Source organism: Convolutriloba macropyga, chromosome 7, assembly GCF_964194025.1.
Source record: "Convolutriloba macropyga chromosome 7, txConMacr16.3, whole genome shotgun sequence".
NCBI lineage: Eukaryota > Metazoa > Xenacoelomorpha > Acoela > Convolutidae > Convolutriloba > Convolutriloba macropyga.
Genome location: NC_134474.1, coordinates 72,642,919 through 72,665,536, shown reverse-complemented (window position 1 = coordinate 72,665,536; position 22,618 = coordinate 72,642,919). Strand labels below are relative to the sequence as shown.

Sequence of the window (22,618 nt, the reverse complement as noted above, 5' to 3'; positions counted from 1 at the left end):
TTCAAGTCAGTTCAGATCAATTTTTGCATTGCGTGGATGAAGCAATAAGGAAAGTTCAATGAAATTTCTCGTTGCATGAAGCGACCATTCTCGAACTTTTTAAGAGTTTCTAATCAGTGTTTCATATTAGGCCAAAATTCATTCAAGCAAAATGAATTCTAAAACACGTCCAAAGAGAACCTGATTGCTGGTTAATTTCAGAAATGTCACTCGCGATACTAATTGTGGATTAAGAAGACAATTATAAGTTTTGCAATTACCCCTAGCACTGTACAATTAAGTCTTTGTATATAGTGTCAAGTAAATACTGATAAAACTTGAGCAATAAAGTTGGCTAATTACATAACCAAAAGAGTGTAATTCGGATAAAAGCATCGGTGAATACTAGTTACAAAATGTAAGCCTTTTAATAAGAAAGATTTAAATTATTTTCAAAGTTCTGCGTATCTCTACTGCATCGTGGAGAAAGTTTAAGATAAATTGACAAAAAATTTTGTAGATAGTTTCATAAAAACGCGAAGTTTCTCTTGTAAGCCATTGGCTAATTAATGGACCAACAAAAGGGGTCGTCAATAAAATTTCGCTTGCTTTTTTTACTACTTAGTACCTGGCCAACAACACATTTTTGAAAACTCCAACCAAAAATTCAAACGAGTACAGAAAATAGAACATAAATTGACACATCAGAGCAAAATTATTCAATGGCAGAAAATTAGTCAAGACATCGTTTATCTCGCTCTTGAAAATCGCCTTGAAAGGTCTTAAGGCTCAAATCCATTACTTTTTTATCTCCACTTCCTGCTACAAGAAAATCACTAGCATTGGTGTGATCAAAAGCACTAGAAAATCACTCACAAAAAGCATGAACAATTTATTTAAAGCGATCTGAATACTCTCCTTCGGGTAAGAAAAATAGATCAGGATAACTATTCCAGTAGTAATAACTCCAACATTTCTCAATTGCATATTTTATTCCCAATGCTACTTAAGCATTGTGGCAATATATAGTCTTTGCGAGTAATTGTTTGTAATTATTGTTTAACCTTTGGTCATAAATTTTAGTTCACCCTGAAATGGTTTCCGCGAAAATAAACCCCAATCACAAACCAACTTTTGAATGAATGCCAAATAAAATCTTTGGGGTTAATTTAAGGTAATCATTTTGCTTGTCTGAGAAAGCGTGACAGAAAATCTGTCCTTTTCTGACGAAAATCTATCTCTCGCAATGCTAACACAGCAACTAGATATTTTGAAAAAAACTAGCGAAAAATAATTGACTTTAAGAATAGAGGATTATTTAATATGAACAACACATCACCTCAATTAAGATTTACAAGACACAAATGGAACTACATTAAAATTCTCGAACTTGAATAAGTCTGAACATATATAGGCTGGTTGTGGTGTTATGATATATATGATCTAAATAGGGCGTCGGTTGTAGCTGAATTCTTCGCAGATTTTGAACACATGTTTATTGACCTTTGAATCGTGCTTCGGTTACTGAAACGAACAACAGACAAAATTAGGTAAATTCTGACAAGATTTTGAAAAAAAAACATTGTTTTTTTTTAAAAAGAGCCAAAAAAATACGAGAATACTTTTTACTAATCTGAAACATAGCAATATCGAATGGCTTTAGAATAGACTAACTTTTTACCACGCTTGGCGCTAACTTAAAAAAAATGATATCGCATTATGAATAAGAGACAAAAAAGAAAATAAAAATAGTTGATTTAACCCTGACTTTTTATTAATTGGCATTTTCGTTAAACTAAAATGATCAAAAGGCACGTGATTTAATAATTGTCAAATTGTTTTTAAAAGCAATTTCATAACACAGTTCGTTATAGAACTAAAAATATTTGGCGTATTTTTCTTGGCCATTAGATCTCAAAATTCAAAAAATTCTGAGAGTTAAACGAGCCGATTTCGGATTCATAACTGATTCAATGTTTCTGCACTGTTCAGTCTAGAATCAGTACTGAATCAGACCTCTGGCCATATGCCACTTTCGAATAGAGGGGGGGTTAGAATTGTAAAAACATCCATCAGCTCTCACGCTAATAAAGTTAAGGTAATTATTTTACCATTTTACCTCAAATTACCGAAAGAAAAAAGGTATATCGTAATTTACTTAACATGCTCTATAATTACCCCTAGTTTACCTTGAAATTAAGGAATTACTACTTTAGGAGCTTAATATACCAGAAAGTTATCAACTCACCCTCAAAATTATCTCTATTCGAATTAAACTTCAAACTAATCTGATTAAGATCCTTAATGGGCCAAATCTTACATTTGAGTTTATTGTTGAGGTGTTCTAGAGACATGAGCAGTTTCTGTTCTTCCAAGGACAGCTGAGTTGCGGGTGACTGTCTCCTCCTAGCCTGTAGTTGACCCAGAATGTCCTCTATTTGATCTTCACTCAAGGAGGTCGCCATGTTTGACAGGTCCTCAGCTGCAAGGAATTGCGCCAAGCTGTTAGACACTAAAAATAAAAAAAATAGATAAAAATTATGAAAAATAAAATTTTCTTAATATGGCATTAGTTCACAATAGCTATTTTTTGCAGTTCTTGACTCATGAATCCTGGTAAGGTTTAAGGTTTTTTTACATTTCGTTTTTCACGTCATCAGATTGAAAAAAAAAGTTTTTCCATACTTTGTACGCAAAATTCAGCCAATGCCTCGCCAAAAAGGTTCGCCTATTCAGAAAAGTCAATTTAAAGAACAAAATGCGCTATACACTTTAATTTAAGAGCTCAAACGGCGGATATTGTGTTATGTCATGTTACAGATTTCAAATTTGAACTTAATTTTATTAATTCGAAATTAAAAAATTACTGTTTTATTTAAGATGAACCAGAAACAAGTAGTCACTCATAATCACCCAAAAAATTATATGACATATCGCAAGCTTAATTAAATTTTGACTATTCAGTGTCGAATAAAATAAATGGAACGGTCGGAATGTCAAAAAATGGGAAAAAATATGAGCTCAAGAACATGAAAAATTATTTAGAAATGCACGCCTTTGCATCGTCATAAAATCTATTGGAATTTAATAGTCCGAATAAAAGCATCAAACCAATATAAGAAGATTATTACAAACCATAAGTGAATATAAAAGCTGGTCGGCATGAAATAAAAGGTTTAGATATTAGATCTCACAGTAGTATGTTTTTTCCTTTTAATTTTTAATAGGAAAATCCGTTTCATGCTCTGTTTATTCTATCAAACAATTCCATGTATTTGAAAACACGATGTTTTCTAACATCACAATAATGTTCATTAAAAATATTTTAAAAGAATGACATTTACCTTTAAAAGAGGTTTCAAGAGAGCAAACTGAAGCTCAACTAACTAAAATGCAGGACATGAAAATTGGTTGTTGACATCCAAAATACTTAGAGAATAAGAGCTCTGACGTAAGCAGGTGCATGTCTTTCGAGAGCATCTTTAGATAAATTATTAATAATTTGAAGTGGGTGTCATAAAGACACTGGGGGGTGAAACAGAACAGAATATATTCCTAAAATCATTCAAATTGTAAACTTCAAAAAATGAGAACTCTTCAAAAAATTAGCATATCTTTTTCAAAGCTCTAAAGCAGCTGTTAATTGAAGACAATAAAAGGTGAAAAGATTCAACATCCAACCTCACATGGATTGAAAACGACTCTGAATTCAATCTTTCACTGATCGATAACTTTGATATGTTTAATCCAGTTGAATAATACAGTCGAGAAAAATAACCAATGCCAGATTACTTAAATTGGTGAACTCATTAACAACTGCTTGTCACTTAATTATTGGTCCAAGAATGATGAATTTTCCCTTAATCGCCATTGCTTAATTTAACTAGTGCCCCAAAAGTGTTTCCTTTTAATTTAGTAGTTTAGAACTCTGCAGTACCTGTATCGGCGGGTTGTTGTTGTTTACTGAATTGTTGTTGTTGTTGTGTCTTTTGAACAGATGGAGACGCAGAGGTGGAGGGAGAGAACATGGGTGTCGAGGAAGATTTCGAAACACCAGGGAACTGAAACAAGAACAGTATGATTGAGTAAAAATTAATAGTCAACAACAACCCTAGTCTAGATTCTTCATATTGTAAGATCTTGAATTAATTGTTCAAGATTATGCACAATCTCGAAACAATTTCGAAACCAATTTTGTGACTTGGTAACACTGATACAGTCTGAGCACAGCTCTAAATCCTTAAACATGGTACAAATTCCATCATATTATAAAAAGAATGATAAAAGTCTGATCAAAACAGAAAGAGGAGTTGAAATCCGTGCTTTCTTTCGCACATATAGTTCCGACATGTGTCGACGAAATTAGTGGGGCACAAAAAACTGTTCGAATATCAAATAATCAAATTTAAGAAAATCTTGATCAAAAAGGAGGGAAAACAAAGTTGCGCTGAATTTTGCAGTGATCAAAAGTTTTTAAAAAAATATTAAAAAAAAATTGAATGAAGTTTTAAATTTTTGTGATCAAATACTACAGTTTGTTTTCAAAAAGAGATAATTTCAAAACCTTTACAGATATAACGACTCAATTTAAATGACACTGTTTTGCTATCAGTGTTTAGTCACTTCAACTAATAACTATTATTTAGTTGACTCAACTATTTTGAAGTACAAAAAGTGAAATGTTTTCTGATGAAATTCTAAAATTTAACATGCAATGCGACCGTTTCAAATCATAAAAATCAAGGTAAAGTGATTGAAATTATGGAGCGACAAAACTAATAAATATAAAAATGCTAGAAATAGTGTTTTTGAAATTTTCTTTGTACTAGCTTTTCTATCAAATGTCTACATGATAAAACTACATGATAAGCTGTAGCGGCAACCTTAATACAATAAACTAGAAATTCTATAACAATAACTGCAAACATATTTTTAAGATATCTGCTGAATAAATTTGAACCAAACAACAGAACCATCATTACTATGAGTCTTTTCACTCAAACCTATAAAGTCCGCAAACGGCAGTAGGTTTTAAGGACGTTTAAAAATTTGCAAGTACGTCTATTTTAATACAGTTACTCTTGCATTGAAGAAAAATTTAATCATTACGCTAGCAGAGATAAAGATTTTTCCACCCAGTATTTCAAATAGTAAATCATATCAACTACCATGCTGTCTGAAATTAAAAAATTGGTTAAGAAAGTTTAAGAAATGATAAAATAGAACACATTTTGATCACGGAAAAACGGTTGAGGCTCTCTTCTGACGAAGGAGGGGTGATTGTCCGGCAGGTGGTCCTGCTGAACGTCCATTTGCATTGGATTGCTCCAGTGTCGGTTCCAACGCAAAAAAGCGAACAGTGCTGCTCCTAATCTTACTCATTAGAGCTGGCATCGAATCAAACCCAGGCCCCAGATGGACATGCAGCACGTGTCAGAAACCGCTGACTCGCTCTCGAAAAAAAATAATCGTTCGCTTCGGAGTGCCTCAAGGCTCAGTGCTTGGACCAACTTTGTTCAATTTCTGCGTCAGCAACGCTCCCACTCCCCCATTGAACATCAAATTGAATTCCTACGCTGACGACTTCACAGTCTACGCACAATGTAACAATATCGAATCCATATCCAATGACATATCAATTTACTTACAGTCGCTCTGTACATTCCTCCAGCAACGAGACCTGGAAGTATCTCCAGGAAAATGCTCAACAACTCTTTTCGCGCCATGGAACGAAGACTTCAAACAGAAACCATCAATCAAGATCAACAACACAACACTTGAAGTAAAGAAAAATCCAAAGATCCCCGGCGTAACGTTCGACAATGGATTAAACTGGGGCGCGCATATCTTTGCTGCCAGCAGCAAAGCACGGAATGGTGTTAACATACTCAAAGCACAGCGGAACTAGCTGGGGACAGCAGAAAGAGACAATCGTTAACAGCTGAAGCTTTTGTCAGGCCAGTCCTAGAAAAAGCATGCCCTGTATGGAATCTAGTTGCTGCGAATACTCACATCGAGAAATTGCAGGGGTCGAAAACATCGCCCTAAGAGTGGCCACTGGCTGCGTAAATATGACAGCAATCCAACACCTACATGATGAATGTCAGGTCCTGCCAGTCCGCAGATATACTCACATGCGATGCGTACAGCAACAACTTATGAACCATATCCCCAGCCATCCAGGAAACCGACTTCTAAAGTCCCACCCCCACGCAACATGAAACAAACATTAAAGAGCCGTTACAAACGATACATAGAGGCCCTTCGCGAATCAGACTCAGATGACAAAAAATCATCAAAAATCCGCTATCAAGAGATGCTGAAACATCCATACAAACAAAGTGAAGGACTACCTTGACGAACGCGAACCAAACAAAGTGCTAGATGAAAAACCATCTGAGATAAGTACCAAAGAGACTCTGCTCCCTAGACGCACCAGGCGTACTCTTGCGCAACTGCGAAGTGGCTACTCACCCTATCTGAACTCGTACGAAAAACGAATTGGCACAGCCGACTACGACTGATGCCTAAATTGTAATATCGAACCCCATACAACACGACATCTCTTTAACTGTAAGAAAAAGAAGACAACTCTGACAACTATCCCTCTGGGAAGCCCCAATCGAAGCTGCGAACTTCCTCGAAATAACCGACTCCAAAGAGGACACTCTCTGACCGAAGGCAGTAACAACAACAACGGTAAGACGGATCACGTCCCCAATGAGGACTTTGTTCAACTTTGTTTCACTGCACTTAAAATAACAAGGTTTGAAAACTGATGAAAGGTACGAAACAGAAAAGAATTTATTTTCAAATTATGAATATCAGAACTTTTAAATAATGCAATTTATTAGATTATAAAAAATACTGACATAAAATACTGGTAAATGTCAGATAAGAAAGTTGTTAATGTTATGACTGTCTGACTTACTTATCATGTAAAATAAATTTGTTTTTTTTTTAGTTTAGTCAAGCAATTGTAACTGTAGTTTAGTCAAGCAATTGTAACTACAACAATTTATTGTCTCACTAAAACATTGACCAAAAATGGTTGAAAAATGCTCAAAAATAAAATTTAAGTGGAAGCTGTTAACAGGGAAGCTTAACTGTATCCAAAAGCAGTCAGAGGAAGCCTCGGAGAGGATGGGTTGGTTAAAATGCGAGCTGCAGGATTGTTCAAAATAATCAACGGATCCCACTCCAGCTCACTGGGCATATCCATTTACGTCCCCAGCCGCACATGCTATTTTTACATAGTAACGTACCATATAACAACAAGTAATTTGTAATTGGGGGCAGTAAGTACTGGGGGGGGGACATAATGGATTCTAACCAACAATTTAAGCATTTTTCTGCTTAGATTTTAAACAATTGAAATTAAGCAGCATAATATTAACACTAACAATACAAGAAGCATCGACAAAAGTCTCTAACACGTTTTTTCGTCCGTAATTACTTGATAAATTAATCAAAATTTGTTGAGGGAAAAAAGTTAAAAAACTGAAAAAAATAAGAATTTTTGACTTCATTGGATCAAGCGCTGTTCCTTCCAACATATGAGGTTCGATTAGAAAAAAAAACGCAAAATGAGAAGACAAGCCGAAATTTAGTTGGAAAAAAAGTTTTCATGTGCTATATTTCTGCCCAATTAAATGAAGATAAACATAGTCTATTCGCAAATTCCCACTTTTGCACCCAAAAATTTGATCAGCCAAAAAGTTCAACCTTTTTTTGAGAGAAACAAAAATGGTCTCAGTCAAGATATCCATTAAAAGTTTTGACAACCAAAAATGGGGACAGTCAGCAAGCACTAAAGCACTTGTGAGTGATCGCTCTCTGAAATCAACATCTTTGTTTAAAAAAATTCCCAATATCAACGTTAAATGATAAAAATTAAAATGCAAGATGAACTTAATTTTTTACAATAACATAATAACATTATGAACTTAATATTTTTATAATAACATAATAACATTATGAACTTTATAAAATAATAACATTATAGACTTATAGGTGCGTTAGAGAATACTCAGGCGCGGAACAAACTTTAGATGGTCGTAAATATGACGCCGGAATTTTTATGTCAATATACAAGATGATGAACAATTTCAAGCCTCTTTTGAATGTAATAGTACACAGAAACTTGTTCTCTAGAAGCTTAATTATATTTAGTCCTGCTTTCTTGGCGCAATAATGAATTAGAACAACACGTTGAATGATTGGCTTAATATAAGAGTCGTAAAATTTTAATAGAAAAGGACGATCAAGAAAATGTCTAAAGCCTACAAGTTAACCTAATTACTTTTGCTATTTTACCACAAACATAGTCAATGTGCCATATAAAAGCTAACTTCTTATTGTTCCGACCGCTCTTGAGGGAGGAGGAACTATACACTCAAATGGGTTTTTTTTTGTTAAGAAAAATTTGGCCGATCGATATAATTCGGATTGTATTCAGTCGGCCTGTTAAAAAAATAAAAAAAAATCGATCTTTTTTATATATTAGTTCAATAACCGAACACTTCATATCAAAACTCATTAGCGATAGGTCCGATTCGATTCCTACTTAGCTTCACTTCGTTGTATTTAGTTTATTACTTGAAAGCTTATGGTCCTTTTCACTTTTAAAAACATTTGACCTTCAAAAATATAAAGGCTTATTGAGCTTCGCCTCCACTTTTCTCTTAATTTGATCAACTTGTAGCCTAGTGTCATTAATGAGAGAAAGTTTCTTCTTTCTACTGAATTTTAATTCAATCTGTAGTGCAGTTTTACGCCTCAGGTTATGGTTTTCTGGCTCTGATACAACTAGATTTCAAAAGTTTTTTATTTTCAGTTATTTGCCCATTTTTCACGTTTTCTAGTTTTCTCACATTATCACTTTATTGACATTTCATATATCACAATATTGGCGTTGAAAACAAATCACAATTGATAATATTAAAATCCTTAAGGATATAGACTCTGGTTTTAACGGCTTCGAGAATACTTTCACGGAGAATTTAATTGAATATTTTAAATTTGTCTTTAACTGTCCTTTTTACTTTGTCGTTTTAGTCATAGGAAATTCCCTGTATAATAACAGGACTCATTGGCTTTCCATGGAAGAATAGATGAGCCGATATTCTGATATAAGTAGATAGCTGATAGCTTTCATGGCTTTGAAAACAATTGTTCTTCAATATAAAAAAACACTTTTAACTTCGCAATTGTTCCTTTTATTGTCTGTTTGTTACCCAGTCTCATTAATTACAGGACAAATATGACCAAATTTTTGTTAGGGGAAGATGTCAAGGGGATGGGTGTCACAAAATCAAATGTTTTTACAGAATTCGTTATGACTTTACTGGCTTCGACACGGGTTTTTCGCAAAAACAAGTAATTTAATTTTTGATTTTTGTCAAATTTTTGAGTTCTTTTTGTAAACGGAAGATATATTCTGGATAACTGCAGGTCTCAAGGCCTTCTTTTGGAAGAATAAACGAACGTATTTAATTATTTCATTTCGCAATTAATGGCTTTTATATCTTCGGAAATGATTTTTTTTCGAAAAAAAAAAATTTACTTAATTTAGCCTTTTTCTGTCTACTTGTTACCTGGTTTCATTAATGAGAAGTCAAAATTACATTATCGAAGTTCGAAGGTGCAATCAAACATATTTCGAAGGCCAAATTATGGCTTTACGGTTTCGAAAGCGTTTTCTGGCAAAATTTAACTGATTTTTGTTTGTTGTTCTTTTTGTAACTGCATAAAAATTGAATACCGACAGTTCTTAATTCCCATCTTTAGAAACACTGGTAATCGTAAACCTATGGGATATTTTGGTTGATTTCTATTAGTTTTCGTTACTTAAAAATAATCGTTTTTTTAAAAGGCTAATTTTTCAAACTTACTGTTTTTGTTCTTTATTGTCTAATTGTTACCAAGCCTTATTATGGACCGGTCCCATATCTTTTCTGATGAATTGCAAGTTAATTTGTTTAGCTTCAGTTTTATCTGAGGCTATTTTGACTTTATTATTAAGTTTTTGTTTTTTAAAACGGACATAAATTTTTTGGTGTAATTTATGTTTGTTGTTGTTGTTTGATTTTGATGTTCGTCTTGACTTGCTTTCTTAATATTGGCATATCACATCAATCTAATGCATCATTTTTATTCCACTGAGTTATTTGCTTTGGAGGCTATCTTTTCGTTCATACACCAATTTCATTTGGTAGACAATTATGCCAAAATTGTGGATGAGTGGGGTCGGAACCTTATGTGCGATCGCACATTACGGAGCCTCCTTGTCAATAATAATACCAAGATATCTTGCTACATTGCTCTGAATGATAAGGCTTCCAGTTAATTGTAGCACGTCAACTAGACAAAAATGAAAATAATCCATTCCCAAATTAAATGATTTGAAGCTGAAGATATCATTAAAATGGTTTGTTATAAGATCTCTAACCATTTTCAGTCAAAATTCAAAAATCTGACCAAATCTATTTCGATCAAAAACCAAGAGAAGTTTGTAAAATGTTAGGTTCTCCATGGCTCCTCAAAACCTCAAAATTTCAAGAAAGGCTTAAATTGAAACATATTACACTAATGAGCATGAAATTTTACTATTCACAAATTTGTGAGAGAAACATCTCGATAACATTTAAGAAATGAAAAAAAGAGAAAATTCGGAACTAAAAAACATAGAAAAACAAAGCAATCAGTCGGAAACACTGCTGATAAGCAAGCCTCATTTGAGAATTACACAAGAACATATTGATTTATTGTAGATAAAAATTATCCCTCTGATACCTGTTTCTGTGTTGTAATTGAGAATTCTTACAGAATACTTACATTCAACCATAAATTTAGCGAATCAACTATCATAAAATGCATGCCTTTATCACCAAATTTACCACAACAAAAGTGAGCAACAAACTATAATTATATTACCTAACAAAGCGAACTGGTGAAGCGAACTTAAGCTTCGCTGTATAAGACTTCAAGGTCATGCATTTTAGTAATGGAGAATTCTGTAATTAGAGTTCATATGACTTAAGGCCTATTAAAGTCGTTTTAGTCAGTAATGATCTTATAAATGCACTTTTCATTTTGAAGTTCTCGTAAAATTTTGACAGAAAACAAAATTGAACAAAAAACTCAAAAACAATTGATGCACTTCAAAACATTCATTATTATAAAAATTGCGACATCGGCAAAAAATTCAAAAGCAAAGTTGTCTAAGGTAAAGAATTATAAACTTGCACAAAATTTTTCTGTTGCACTGCAGCAATAAAGTAAATGAACCAAACAAAGCTCTAATAGTAATTAAAAAATGGTAATTTACAAAAAAAAGAAAGTTACAAATTAAAGAAAGCTCCAAACCTAATAAAAGATTGAATACAAATAGTGAAAGCTTTTTAGATCATCAGCAGAATTAAAATAATCATAAAAACAATATATTAAGAATAACATTAAGACCTACATTTAAAACACACCTCTCATCCGAAAATTTTTAAATGAGTGTATGGGATTTGAATATACTAATAAAATCATTTGCTATGAGCAACAATAGCAATTGGCCTCTAGAATTAAAAAAAATCAAAAATGACATGCTTTTCTGCAGCTCCGAAAAAACTAATTACACCATAAAAGCAAGCATGTTACTATGGGAGCGCGCCTGTATGTATGTGTATCTTTATTTGTGTGCGAGCGTGTGTGTGTGTGTGCGTATGTATGTATGTGTGCGCGTGTGTCTCTTTTGTATGTGTTCATGTGCCTTTGTGTGTGTGTGTGTGTGTGTGTGTGTGCGTACGTGTGTGCCCGCGTGTCTGAGAGAGTGTGTGTGCGTGTGTGCTTGCGTGTGGATGAGTGGGTGTCTGGGTGGGTGGGTGCGTGCATGTGTGCACGCGCCAGTGTTTGCGTATGTGTGTGCGTGGTGTATGCGTGCACGAGTATTTGGGTGCGTGTGTATGTATGGGTGCATGTGTATGGTGTGTGTGGTTGTATTTGTATGTCTCAGTTTGTGAGTATGGCGTGGGTGCAGGCGTGAGTGTGTCTATTTGTGCATGTGTGTTTGTGATAAGGGCGGGGCGGAGTAGGTCTGCCTGTGTGTGTTTGCGTGTATGTGTATGGTGTGTGTGTGTGGTTGTATTTGTGTGTGCGTGTTTGTGAGTGCGGCATGTCTGTGTGGGCCTGCGCGTGTGTATGTTTGTGATTGTATGTATATACGGGTGCGTTCATATGGTGTGTTTGCATCTGTAAAATACTTTCCAGAAAAGGACAAGGAGATGAAGGATAAGAAATCTAACCTTACTCCTGCAGCAAGGTAAATGAAACAAACAAAACTCTAATATTGAAAGCTTTCTAGATGTTTAACGGAAACGGAACTATGATGAAAATAATATACTAAGAATAATATCAAGACCTTCATTTGATATATAAATATGAATGACAAAAAAGGAGTGAATGGGATTAAGAGAAACTTATAAACTCAGTTGCTATGAGCAACAATAAAAGTTGGCCTCTAAATTAGGTCTCAAGGCATTCTTTTGGAAGAATAAACGAACATATTTAATTATTTCATTTCGCAATTAATGGATTTTATTTCTTCGGAAATAATTTTTTTTCGATAAAAAAATTACTTAATTTAGCCTTTTTCTGTCTACTTGTTACCTGGTTTCATCAATGAGAAGTCAAAATTACATTATCGAAGTTCGAAGGTGCAATCAAACATATTTTGAAGGCCAAATTATGGCTTTACGGTTTCGAAAGCGTTTTCTGGCAAAATTTAACTGATTTTTGTTTGTTGTTCTTTTTGTAACTGCATAAAAATTGAATACCGACAGTTCTTAATTCCCATCTTTAGAAACACTGGTAATCGTAGACCTATGGGATATTTTGGTTGATTTCTATTAGTTTTCGTTACTTAAAAATAATTGTTTTTTTTAAAAGGCTAATTTTTCAAACTTACTGTTTTTGTTCTTTATTGTTTAATTGTTACCAAGCCTTATTATGGACCGGTCCCATGTCTTTTGTGATGAATTGCAAGTTATTTTGTTTAGTTTCAGTTTTATCTGAGGCTATTTTGACTTTATTATTAAGTTTTTGTTTTTTAAAACGGACATAAATTTTTTGGTGTAATTTATGTTTGTTGTTGTTGCTTGATTTTGATGTTCGTCTTGACTTGCTTTCTTAATATTGGCATATCACATCAATCTAATGCATCATTTTTATTCCACTGAGTTGTTTGCTTTGGATGCTATCTTTTCGTTCATACACCAATTTCATTTGGTAGACAATTATGCCAAAATTGTGGATGAGTGGGGTCGGAACCTTATGTGCGATCGCACATTACCGAGCCTCCTTGTCAATAATAATACCAAGATATCTTGCTACATTGCTCTGAATGATAAGGCTTCCGGTTATTTGTAGCACGTCAACTAGACAAAAATGAAAATAATCCATTCCCAAATTAAATGATTTGAAGCTGACGATATCATTAAAATGGTTTGTTATAAGATCTCTAACCATTTTCAGTCAAAATTCAAAAATCTGACCAAATCTATTTCGATCAAAAACCAAGAGAAGTTTGTAAAATGTTAGGTTCTCCATGGCTCCTCAAAACCTCAAATTTCAAGAAAGGCTTAAATTGAAACATATTACACTAATGAGCATGGAATTTTACTATTCACAAATTTGTGAGAGAAATTTCTCGATAACATTTAAGAAATGAAAAAAAGAGAAAATTCGGAACTAAAAAACATAGAAAAACAAAGCAATCAGTCGGAAACACTGCTGATAAGCAAGCCTCATTTGAGAATTACACAAGAACATATTGATTTATTGTAGATAAAAATTATCCCTCTGATACCTGTTTCTGTGTTGTAATTGAGAATTCTTACAGAATACTTACATTCAACCATAAATTTAGCGAATAAACTATCATAAAATGCATGCCTTTATCACCAAATTTACCACAACAAAAGTGAGCAACAAACTATAATTATATTACCTAACAAAGCGAACTGGTGAAGCGAACTTAAGCTTCGCTGTATAAGACTTCAAGGTCATGCATTTTAGTAATGGAGAATTCTGTAATTAGAGTTCATATGACTTAAGGCCTATTAAAGTCGTTTTAGTCAGTAATGATCTTATAAATGCACTTTTCATTTTGAAGTTCTCGTAAAATTTTGACAGAAAACAAATTTGAACAAAAAACTCAAAAACAATTGATGCACTTCAAAACATTCATTATTATAAAAATTGCGACCTCGGCAAAAAATTCAAAAGCAAAGTTGTCTAAGGTAAAGAATTATAAACTTGCACAAAATTTTTCTGTTGCACTGCAGCAATAAGGTAAATGAACCAAACAAAGCTCTAATAGTAATTAAAAAATGGTAATTTACAAAAAAAAGAAAGTTACAAATTAAAGAAAGCTCCAAACCTAATAAAAGATTGAATACAAATAGTGAAAGCTTTTTAGATCATCAGCAGAATTAAAATAATCATAAAAACAATATATTAAGAATAACATTAAGACCTACATTTAAAACACACCTCTCATCCGAAAATTTTTAAATGAGTGTATGGGATTTGAATATACTAATAAAATCATTTGCTATGAGCAACAATAGCAATTGGCCTCTAGAATTTAAAAAAATCAAAAATGACATGCTTTTCTGCAGCTCCGAAAAAACTAATTACACCATAAAAGCAAGCATGTTACTATGGGAGCGCGCCTGTATGTATGTGTATCTTTATGTGTGTGCGAGCGTGTGTGTGTGTGTGTGTGCGTATGTATGTATGTGTGCGCGTGTGTCTCTTTTGTATGTGTTCATGTGCCTTTGTGTGTGTGTGTGTGTGTGTGTGCGTACGCGTGTGCCCGCGTGTCTGAGAGAGTGTGTGTGCGTGTGTGCTTGCGTGTGGATGAGTGGGTGTCTGGGTGGGTGGGTGCGTGCATGTGTGCACGCGCCAGTGTTTGCGTATGTGTGTGCGTGGTGTATGCGTGCACGAGTATTTGGGTGTGTGTGTATGTATGGGTGCATGTGTATGGTGTGTGTGGTTGTATTTGTATGTCTCAGTTTGTGAGTATGGCGTGGGTGCAGGCGTGAGTGTGTCTATTTGTGCATGTGTGTTTGTGATAAGGGCGGGGCGGAGTAGGTCTGCCTGTGTGTGTTTGCGTGTATGTGTATGGTGTGTGTGTGTGTGGTTGTATTTGTGTGTGCGTGTTTGTGAGTGCGGCATGTCTGTGTGGGCGTGCGCGTGTGTATGTTTGTGATTGTATGTATATACGGGTGCGTTCATATGGTGTGTTTGCATCTGTAAAATACTTTCCAGAAAAGGACAAGGAGATGAAGGATAAGAAATCTAACCTTACTCCTGCAGCAAGGTAAATGAAACAAACAAAACTCTAATATTGAAAGCTTTCTAGATGTTTAACGGAAACGGAACTATGATGAAAATAATATACTAAGAATAATATCAAGACCTTCATTTGATATATAAATATGAATGACAAAAAAGGAGTGAATGGGATTAAGAGAAACTTATAAACTCAGTTGCTATGAGCAACAATAAAAATTGGCCTCTAAATTAAAAAAAGAATAAAATCAAAAATACGTCTCTTCTGCTGCTTCAAAAAAACAATTACACAGAAAAATTGTGCGTGAGACTACGGGCGCGCGCGCCCCGTGTGTGTGTGTCGTGTGTGCGAATATGTGCGTGCGAGTTTGTTTTTTTTCGTGTGCCTGGTGTATGTCTGTGCGTGTGTATATTTGTGTGTGTCTCTACGCCTCTACGCGCGTGTATGTTTGTGGTGTGCCTGCGTGTGTGGTTTGTCTTTGTATTTGTATGTGTGTACCCCAGAGTGGATATGGGTGGACTGAGGATGTATGGAGGGCGTAAGTGTTTGGGTGTGAGGTCACTGAAGGCGGTCAAATTGTTAAGACTAAGAACAGACCCTCACACCATGAAACTGTCCCTTCAAAACAGTTTAGGGGATTCGCATCCTCAGAGACTGGTAAGGCTCGAAGAGAAAATAATGCAATCCGGCGTTACCTGTTCATCCCAATTTCGAGGACTAAAAATCAAATGGGTCAGATCAGAAATCGGTCAAGCAAAAAACCGCAGAGGAAAGACCACAGGACTATTATAATTGCAACAAACTTCACTTGAAAGCAATTGATATTAAATTAAAATTGAGATCCTAGAAAAAATCTCTGTTCGGTTTTAATCAGAATTCAATTATCTGAAAAGCAGCAACTTAATGTGCAGATTAAGCCGAAGGATCAGTTTGTAAGTAACTCAAAATAGGTATGAAAAAAGGTTATTAGCAAACAATTCAATTGGATAGTTTCATTGAGAACCATCAGAAAAAAATGAATAGCTTGACTATTTTATAAGATAAAAAAAACCGGAAAAAAGAGGGAGTTTTAAAAAGTATGTAATAATTTTTTATCACTTTAGTTAGAATTAAACAACAAAAAAGTAAACCTAGGAGAAAATGTAAGAACTGGAGCGCTTGGACATAACACAAAGCAATCAACATTTCCAATAGAAAACATTTTTTTCGAACTGACAAGAAAAATTACTTTTATAACCAGTCAGTTAAAATTTAAAAGTTTCAACTAACTGCTAAACAAAAGATAGCACAAGTCCTGAATTAAAAAGCAAAGAATTGATTTAACAGATGACCCGGCAATAAATATTTTAAAGCAACATCAAACAAAGGCAGTTAACAAAGCGCCTGACCCAAGAATGAACAAATGCGCAGAAATGAACAAAAAATCTGAACATAACTGACGAACGTCGGGCGAACTTCTCTCAAACTACCGGCGAGTGGTTGGCTTCGTCAGTAGCAAGCTACGGTTTAGTGAGGCTAGCCTTAGCCTAATTGAAGGGACGTGAGGTGACGGCGAGCGCAGCGGGGGTGGATGCAGCAACGGTGGGGGCCTTGGCTTCATGTGGTCACATTTTTACGGCATGAACGATGTGGAGAGGTGGGGATTGGGCGGGGGTTGAAGTGAAAGGCGTGATGTGGGGCAGGAGTGAAAGGGGTGTCAAACTCTAAGAACCGCCCTTCACACCATGAGCCTACATCTCCAATGCAGTTTCTATGAAACGCATACTTGGACACTAGTGAGCTGAAATGCTCTAGGAGAATTAAATGCCCCCTTGGCGTTACCTATTTATCCCGTTTTTGAGGACGAAAAGTCAAATGGGTCAGACGGACAATCGGTCAAGCAAAAAAATTGCACAAAAAAGACCACAGGACTAATATAATAGCTACAGACTTCGTTTGAGAGCAATTAAAAACCATTAGAAAGCTTACTCGTCCAAGATTTAGTGTTCGAAGAAAATCCTAAAATAACAGCAATTTTTAAAAATATATACTCTATGCGTCCTCAGAATTAGTACATAATACAAATAACCTTGTGGGTATCAATGGAGACAAAGCAAAAAAAAAAGAGGCAATAACTGAAGAAAATTGGCAAAAAACAAAACTTCTAAAAACCAGTGCCGTGAAAATAAGAGAACCCCAGAACCAGAAATTGGGCCAATTTTCAAAACACCTGTCCAATATCGGAGGAAGTACTTCTAAACTTAATACACGCTTCCAATTGCATTAAATACAACGGACCTCGAAGTAATTGAACCATGAACCAAAACACCAACAGAGGTAGTAAAATGGCTAGATGAAACAATAGCATTCCATCACTAGAGCAGTGCAAAGCACAGAAAACAACGCCTTCCAAGGATTCTTCCCCAGTATTAAGATGTCCACTTTACCGCAGCCGAAGATCGACCGCATATCACCCGATAAAGGGTAAAATAAAGAAGAGTCACCATGAGCAAATTGTTAACAGGCAATAAAACGCGCAATCAACGCCATGGAAAAAAAACCACCCAATTTTAGACAGAAAACAACCCCCCCCCCCCCTCCACGGAAATAAAATCCCATTTTAAATTGAAATTTTGGTCGCGACAGTTTTTTCAGTTGTTATAGTTTTTATATCACGTCCCGCAATTTATCACAGATGCTGGTTCCTATAAACGTCTCCAAGTCTCTCAAATATGTTGAGCAATCAAAAAAAATTAAACCACTAAACGAAGGAGCCAAAATAACCTGACGGAAAGAGTGGTAGCATTGAAATAAAAGTCGCAGTATTTTGTAAAAGAGAGATGACTTTTTTAAATGTCGAAAGATTGTGACCCAGCAAGCACGCCTTGCAATTTGAATCTATAAAATCTGCAACTACAGACAAACATATAATGAGTGTTTGTTTAACCAGGAGGCATAAAAAACCGCAATTCGAAATTATATACCTCTGTGTGGTACTATCATGCCTTACTTAATGGTGCTAAAATATTGTCTTATAGCCAAGAACTAAAGTCATTAGCATTAAGCCCAAATAAAACATAGTTAAAACCAACTAAATTCAGTTGAACCTTAAAAAAACTTTTAAGATATCAAATATTTGTCTAAGTTTCGAGATATGAACCAATGCTTACTGACTGATTTGTAAAACATTTTTTAACTTAAAATGTCCCAATTTGCTGGAAATGAGCATCTGAACTCCTAAAAAATTATTACTACAATAGATACTCTTTTTCAACCCAACTTCCAATACTCAGATTTCAGCAAAAGGGATAAAATTAAAATAAAATTTGACCTTCAGTTCTCCACTAGTTAAAAAAGAAAATTCAGATCAGTCTCGGGCAGCTAAGCTTTATGTTCTGGCGCATAATTGAATACCTGAGTTATCTTATACTTTGAGGAACTTAGAGGTGTAAAGCTATCTGTGTGAGGATGAGCTCTCGCTTAACCATAGCTTCAGGTTGACCATAGCCTGGCCACTCTTGGCTGCGATGATCGTACCACGTGAAAGTCTCAGACACAAAAAATGTGGCCATAGTCACCAAAAAAGAACACTCATACTCATGAAATGAACAGTCTGAGATGTGGGGGAAAAATAGAAAAAGGACAGCTGAGATCAGGCTACTGTTAATGCATCGCTGACTAAAAGCCTAATGCTGCTCTGCTGCGATTACGCAGCAACAAAATTATTATTAAGAACTCACAGGTGTATGGTTCCCAATTGGTGTATTAGGAGGGTTCTGGGCGGGATTCGAACCACCACCTCGAGATGCGGAATTTCCCGCGTGGTTGCCACTTATTGGCCTGACAGTGGTTTGTTGCTGCCGTTGGCCCAGAAGATGCTGCTGCTTTCTAGGAATTGACGCCGCGCTACCCGGTCTTGCATTTTGTCCGCTGGAATTTTGCTGGCTTCCTTGTTCGGCAAATAGGAAACTACCGTCAATGTACTGGCTAGCAACGGCGGGGGGTGAACTGGTAGGTTTGATGAAATTATTGTAATAACCAACTGAGTTATTACTGATATAAACTGGCGGTTTGTGCTGGTTTGAGAGGTTATCATACGTTGGCAATGGAGCTTGGCGCTTATTGGCTGACATGTTTTCACGAATGCTTTCCCAAAGAGCGTTAATTTCTTCATCAGTCGGGGTTTTGTTAAGATGGTAATCATTATCACTATCAGAATTGATTGCAGACTTATGTTGGACTTGAGCATTTCGAATGTCTTCAATTTCTACCGGAACATTTTGAGATGCCGGAGGTTTCAATGGAGCACTTTTGGACCCTGTTGACTTTCGACTTCTATCGGGCGATTCGGCCACTGACCTCGTTCCTCTAGCTGACACGGCTCTAGCATGTGACCTTGGCAATCGCTCATCAATTTCGTCTTTGCTTTGCACTTGGACTGTCTCGGCAAACCGAACTGATCGCTTAGCAGATACAGATCGCTTTTCGCTAACTGGAGTCGGCGTTTTGGCAAGACGCTTGTTACTTTGGATATCCAAGCTGTCTTTGACAGTGATCGGACAACTCTCAAGACTGGGGGATCTCTTAAGGATACTCTTAGGACGAACTAAATGCTCCTCAGAGGCTTCGAGCTCCTCAATTTCATCAGCATTCGACCCATCAAGCAACCTGTCAAAAGGCGACGAACTTCTGATTTCAGGTCTAGATTTTTGACTTCCAACGGAAGCGTCGGAATCCTGTCTAAAGTTCGAACCTTTCGGTGGTCTTCCAGAAACAGAACTGGTTGAAGTACTGGCAATATCAGGCTGATGATGAACAGAACTCTTCGACGTTTGATGCTTTTGGGCACTTTCGGTTTCATTCGTACTTCTGTTTCCAGAATTGGAGTCCTTGTCTTTGGCAACCGGCACTGGAATCATTGACTTTTGCAACTGGGGTTGCGGCGTATTATCATCAGATTCATCGGTTGTTATATTTGAATCGTGACCTGTGTTTTGACGCATTTCGCGATCCGCAGACACAACATAATGATAACCGTTCGGGCTGTTTTTGTTCAATTCTTGAGGCATAACAAGTGGCTCGTACAACTTCTCGACGTTACTAGTCGAGGTCGTTTCATTTGACGATACGGACTTCTGGCTGTTATTATAAATCGAAAACTGTGGATCGATAACATGAGCTACTGTGGCTACAGGTTGCTGAGGAATAACAGCATTTTGAGACAAACCATTCATGTACATCTTGGCCGAGTGCTTCAAATCTTTAGCAGTTAAATTTTGTTCACTTTTAGAATTAAAAGGTTGTGATAAATTAGAGTCAAACATATTCTGTTCTCCGATATCCTTTGATGAAATGTTGTGGTCCTGACGAGACATCTGAGGAGCTGACTGAGAATCATTTCCGACCTCGCTACTCGGAGGTGTGCTAGGAACAGGCGCAACTTCGGCAACGGGTTTCGGGCTCACGGACCCAGGTGAGTCCCATTTTCTGATTGGCGTGTATGCTATGTACTGTAAGGGTGTCTTTGCTTGAGCTACGTTGCTGCTAGCATGAACAGTTGGTCCTGGTTCCTGTTTCAAAGGTTTTCCAGTTACTTGCGCGGTCGGGTTGGAATTTTCGGATTTGACAGAAGTAACTGGATGCACTACCTGTTGAGCAATTAAGTCATCCGGAATCTGATTATCATCTACAGGTGATGACTTAACCTCGTTAGCTTTGGCAACCGTGTTGGCTGAATTAACAGGTAACGGCTTTCGTTTAACCTGCTGCGTGTTACCAGTCGGTTTATGAATAATGATCGACTTAGTTATTGATTCATTTTCGGTCCCGTTTTTCCCTGGCTCTGAAGTGTTATGAGTACCCGGGGGTGCTACATCTGTCTGGTTTTCCTCAGTATTACTGGCAGGACTCATTAGAGTTTTCGCCTGTTCAGCTGAAATTGTACTTGTGCTATGAGGAGTTCTAAATTTGGACCCGTTTGGAGTTGGCGGCTTGCCATTGAGCGGCGACTTCCCATTTGCATCCGATCCTGATTTCTCATCATCGCGAGGTTCCGGGTTCATAGGGCGTTCTTGTACATTTTTGCGCTTCTGCGCCGGTGCTTTTTCATCGTCGCTACTATCCGAATCACCATCGAGAGAATCTTTCACAATCTTAGAATCACTAGACGTTGCACTAATGTTGGATCCATTTTTGTTCATTTCAACGGTCAGAACAGCCGAGTTGTTCAGGGCTCTCTGGAACTCCTCGACTGTTTTCTGTTGCATCTCTACCAGTTTCTTCTGCTGCAGTTCCAGTTGTTTCTCGAAAGCGCTTCTGCTGCTTTGAGCGTTTATTTGGGACGAGGAAGCAAGTCCCTCCCGCCCATTTCCATTGGCTATTCCTTGTTGAGGAGAAGCGCGTGGTATTACAACTGGCGGCTTCGTAGATTTGGGTGTGGCTGAGTTGATCTGATACGTTTCTCTAGTAAATTTTTCCCGCTCAGATTCCTGGTTGCCATCTGAAACGTAAAAAACTAAAAAAAACTATTCAGTTTGTTTTGATTAATTGTCCTATATTTATACTATACATTTATAAAGGGTGGTTCATACAGCTTTTAAAATAACTGACCTAATCGCAGTTCATAAATATATATAAAGGCCAGAAAGAAAACAAAACAAAAAAAACTAAGCATGAAAAATAAAAGTGAACAATTTAACTTCAGGAAGCGCCAAATAGTGCCTAAGATGAGTTCCACTGCCACAGTTGCCACTGTTTTTTTTCCGCCGGTGGACATGACAATATACAACTGTTCCCACAATTTAAAAAAATGTGAGAACTATTCGCCAGCGCCACTTTTTTGTTTAGCCAATTTTCGAATTAAGGCATCCCAGACTAACATATGTGGATCTAGACCAATTATGTAAAAGCACACCATGGTAATCATTTACAGCAAGAGATAAACAAGAAGGCTCGCTTGTTCTGTGCGTGGTACAAAATGTTCCCAAATTCGCAATTGAAAGCATAGCATAAAATCAGCATAGCAAACAAAACATCAAAAATGATGTTACAGAAACGTTTAAATTAGCACCAAAAATTGTTTTTATCAAACTGCTACGAAGAAAAAAGAAAAGTTATTTTCCATAAATCAAAACAGAAAAATAGGACAATAATCGAGTTTTCAGAAGCACCAAAAACCCTTCAATTACGAAACACTTATTTGCACTCAAATTAGGATAAATATTAACAAAAAAGTTTTCTCAAAACGTGTTATAAAAAATCACGAACCCTCAGATAGTTTTTGACGATTGACGATTCTGATTGCGCTCCATCAGT

At 36.1% G+C, this 22,618-nt stretch overlaps 1 protein-coding gene across 1 annotated transcript in view; it reads right to left on the bottom strand.

The window, feature by feature from the left end:
• Window positions 1-1,260: 1,260 nt before the first annotated feature.
• LOC142343311 (uncharacterized) overlaps window positions 1,261-22,618 on the bottom strand; it is a 42,002-nt gene continuing 20,644 nt past the window's right edge. The window contains exons 7-10 of the mRNA XM_075395139.1: window positions 19,045-21,803; window positions 3,917-4,040; window positions 2,300-2,491; window positions 1,261-1,503 (exon numbers count right to left, since the gene is read on the bottom strand). Coding sequence (XP_075251254.1) covers window positions 1,475-1,503; window positions 2,300-2,491; window positions 3,917-4,040; window positions 19,045-21,803 — 3,104 coding nt within the window. The 3' untranslated portion in view covers window positions 1,261-1,474. The remainder of the gene's footprint in view (window positions 1,504-2,299; window positions 2,492-3,916; window positions 4,041-19,044; window positions 21,804-22,618) is intronic.